The 3585-nt window shown below is 35.9% G+C and overlaps 1 protein-coding gene across 1 annotated transcript; it reads left to right on the top strand.

Moving 5' to 3' along the window:
- Positions 1 to 349: 349 nt before the first annotated feature.
- RPRM (reprimo, TP53 dependent G2 arrest mediator homolog) lies at positions 350 to 2209 on the top strand. Its single transcript, XM_069732954.1, has one exon. The coding sequence runs from the start codon at positions 626 to 628 to the stop codon at positions 935 to 937; it is 312 nt and encodes a 103-aa protein (XP_069589055.1). The 5' UTR covers positions 350 to 625; the 3' UTR covers positions 938 to 2209.
- The last annotated feature ends 1376 nt before the right edge of the window (positions 2210 to 3585 follow it).

The raw sequence follows: 3585 nt of genomic DNA, 5'->3' as shown, positions 1-3585 counted from the left end.
AAGGGGAGCAAAAAACGAAAACGCAAAAAACTGAAATACCTCTGGTCGTTAAAGGGTTAATAATATGAGTATATACATTCGGTTTTTATCTGGATAATTACTAAGAATGACTGGTAAAACATTTAAAATGTGTCTTTAATGTGCTCGTCGTTGCATGACATAAACCGTTCACTTGGGATAAAATACAGTTCAGTTTTTCGAAACCTTGCGGTAATTGCGGAAGATGCCCTTTGGGTGGCGCTGTGCCCATACATCTCCGGTAGATCTCTACTAATGGATGCAAACACCTCCCTCTGGTTAATGGTTGGATCCCGAAGCTTTATAATAACCGTAGACGGATAAAGACAGCAGCTTTCTTTTCTGCTTGGCTGCATGTGAACTGAAAGAAACTGATTAAAATTGCCGAAAAGAAAAGAGGGCACTTTACAGAGTGACTGTGAGCAAGCGGCGAGGATTTATCCCTCGCTATAACACTACCACCCTGACTTGGCGAAGCAGCAGGAGAGGGAGGAGAAGGAAAATCCAATGATTAATGGGCTCTTTTCTTTGATTTCTTTTCTCCAGTTGCCGCAGCGTCCGGACCACCTGTTTGACTTTTCGCCGCCGTACTCTAACTTTTGGGACAATGAATCAGACGGACGCCGTGGTTTTTCTCACCAACAGTAGCAACGTGTTGGGTAACCTACTGGGATGTTGCACCCAAGCTTCGGTGGTAACAGACGATGGATTTCCGGAACCCGCCGTAGACGAAAAGAACCTGTTCGTTATGAGGGTGGTTCAGATCGCAGTCATGTGCGTTCTGTCCCTCACCGTGGTCTTTGGAATTTTCTTTTTAGGGTGCAATCTTCTCATCAAGTCCGAAGGGATGATAAACTTTTTGGTCAAAGAACGAAGACCGTCCAAAGAGGTTGAAGCAGTAATTGTCGGTCCTTACTGAAAGGAGCAAAAGTAAGAAAATAAATAATGTCTTACAACAAAAAAAATGTCTGAAGCAACGCGTTTCGCCTTTTGTTTCTCCATCCCCGTCTGTCGAAGGAGCAAGAAAGACGGCCAAAAGCGAAGAGGAGATTTTTTAAAAATATTTTTTATTTTTGATGACGGCAACGATGGGGGGCGAAAATAGACAAAGGCTTTTAGAAGCTGTTTGAAGTGATGCGAAGAACTGATACAACCGCACTTTAAAGGAAGGAGGAAATGGGTGAAGTGTAAGAGTGCAATGGACGCGTGTGGACAGCTGAGATAAACCAGTTTACGTTGTTTCTAGCCTGAAACTGGGAAGATTTCAATACTTTGATTGTAATATTTTTTACTATATGGGGTTGTCTTGTCTTTTTTCTTTCAAAGTTAAAAAAAAAACTTTGATATCGTATCTTTGATAAAATCCAGGCATTATTTTTTATTCCTGTTGACGTTTGTATTTGATCGTTTTGTTTCTTTTTTTTTTTTTTTCTGTGTTTTTTTGTCCTTTTGGTTGTGTTCTTTTTCTAAAGGGAACTGTGAATGTTTGCTATCTTTCTAACATAACATTTTATACACTTGATATTGTACTTTTGCTTCGTCCTTGGCTTTTTGAGGGTCTTAGTTGTCTATCCTTTGGCGAGCGCACGAAAATTAAAAGAGAACTTTCCTTTAGGGCTTATTCGCACATCAGTATTTGGTCAGTATTCTTCAGCAGTGTTTGATGGCCAAAACTAGGAGTGGAACCTACAGAGGAAAACTGTAATTGACAGATTGACACCTGCCCTGCGTTTAGGGGACGCTCCTGGTTTTGGAGTAGAAATCCTGATAAAAAAATACTGATGTGTGAATAAAGCGTGGTTTAACACACTGCATGTTTCTTAAAGGTTGTTTTTTGGAGGGGGGGGTGAGGGAGGAGAAATAAGTTTTTGGGGTCAGTTTATGGAACCAAAGCCAGAATTGGATTTAAAAGAAGTATTAAAGATTCTCCATTTTGCTAATTCCTCTGGCTCAAAAAATTGCATTAACTGTTCCTTGCTCCTCCTGTCCTTTCCCAAAAAAAGCCAGCATAACCTAATGAATATTGGAGAGAAAATAATAGCCGTTGCCTAACTTAAAAATATCAAAACAATGATGCAATAAAATCCCATTTTGTAAAATTGAATTTATTGTATTAAAAGGATTTCCATCCGTGACTTAAATGTGAAAAAAATGAAAAAAATCATTAAAATTGATTTGCTTACGTATATATATATATATATATATATATATATATATATATATATATATTTATATATTTAAAAATACAAATATATATTTATATATATATATATATAAATATATGTATTTATACATATTCATACATATATACAGATATTAGAATATCTATTTATATATGCTCATATATATTTTAATATCTCTATATATGTGTAAATATATATTTCATATATAAATTAAATATATATATATGTATATATATATACATGAAAGACAATATATATATATAGTTCTATTTATTAAGTAATTTGGGGTAATGTTTTGTGATCTTAAACACTATTTATTACTGCTACTGACCGATTTGCTAATGATGTATTATATATGATTTTTTTTATTTCTCTGAACATTCCAAGAAAAACTTTAGTGAATAATTATGTTAATTCAATTCATTTTGCTATTGGCGCCATCTGTATCTTTTTCTTTTTTTCTAAACTTGGATATGAGGGATAATTTTGAAAAAAAAAAAAAACCTGTGATGGTTCTGTAATGGCTCAATCTCCATCTGGATGGGGAGATGAGAGAAAAGCTGAATCGATTACAAACAGTTAACAAGGGAGCAGGTGCAATATAGATAGGCGGAAAAGCCAAATAGCAGAGAGTGGGGGGATGGGAGCTTGGGTATTGTATATTAGATATTCCTATCTTTAGACCTGGCAACTTATGAATATTTGGAAAAAAAAAAACAAAAAAAAAATAAGAAAAACTCTAATTACCATTCGACGCATGTACGGTAATTAAATCAATTGCACGTGTCAAGTCAGCGCAGGGTATGAGTAGTATCACGTCAAATCTGTAATTCAAATGAACAATCAGACTTAACGGGCTGAATTTTTAGTCTGTGCCAGGGTCGGGGTATTGTGATAGACGTATTCGTCCTGACATGTGACAGATGGGACAATTAATAGGTCATTCTGATTCGATGCCTCCGTACAAGGCCATAGTCCAACAATACAAACAGGTCGAGTGTGTGACCGATGAGCCTGCATCGGAGACATTTCTTTTTTTTACATTTATATAATAATGGACGAGGAGTTATACTTTTACACTAATGACACTTCATAAATAAATAAATTATTGGCGAAAATCAATGTTGTGCTGTTTTTTCTTTAGGGAGTCTGTACCATGTGTCCTACAAGGGGTTAATAGGGGTAATCCAGCGTGCAGGATGTACTAACCAGCAAACCATTAGGCTACGTTCACACAGAATTTTGTTTTGGGGTTTTGTTTTTTTTTCGGTTTCGGAAAAGATCTTCTCCAAAATCCTGAAATAAAATGTTTGATAAAGTTTTCTATTCCTCTTTGCTGTTCATGTAAGAATTTTTTTCTTTCTAAGGCAACGTTCACACGGTC

This window comes from Ranitomeya imitator, chromosome 7, assembly GCF_032444005.1.
Source record: "Ranitomeya imitator isolate aRanImi1 chromosome 7, aRanImi1.pri, whole genome shotgun sequence".
NCBI lineage: Eukaryota > Metazoa > Chordata > Amphibia > Anura > Dendrobatidae > Ranitomeya > Ranitomeya imitator.
Note: the sequence above shows the minus strand (reverse complement) of the source record. Positions and strands in the feature narration are given on the sequence as shown.

What these genes read in the sequence shown, in the direction of transcription:
- RPRM (XM_069732954.1), top strand. Translation starts at nt 626, where the DNA reads ATGAATCAGACGGACGCCGTGGTTTTTCTCACCAACAGTAGCAACGTG.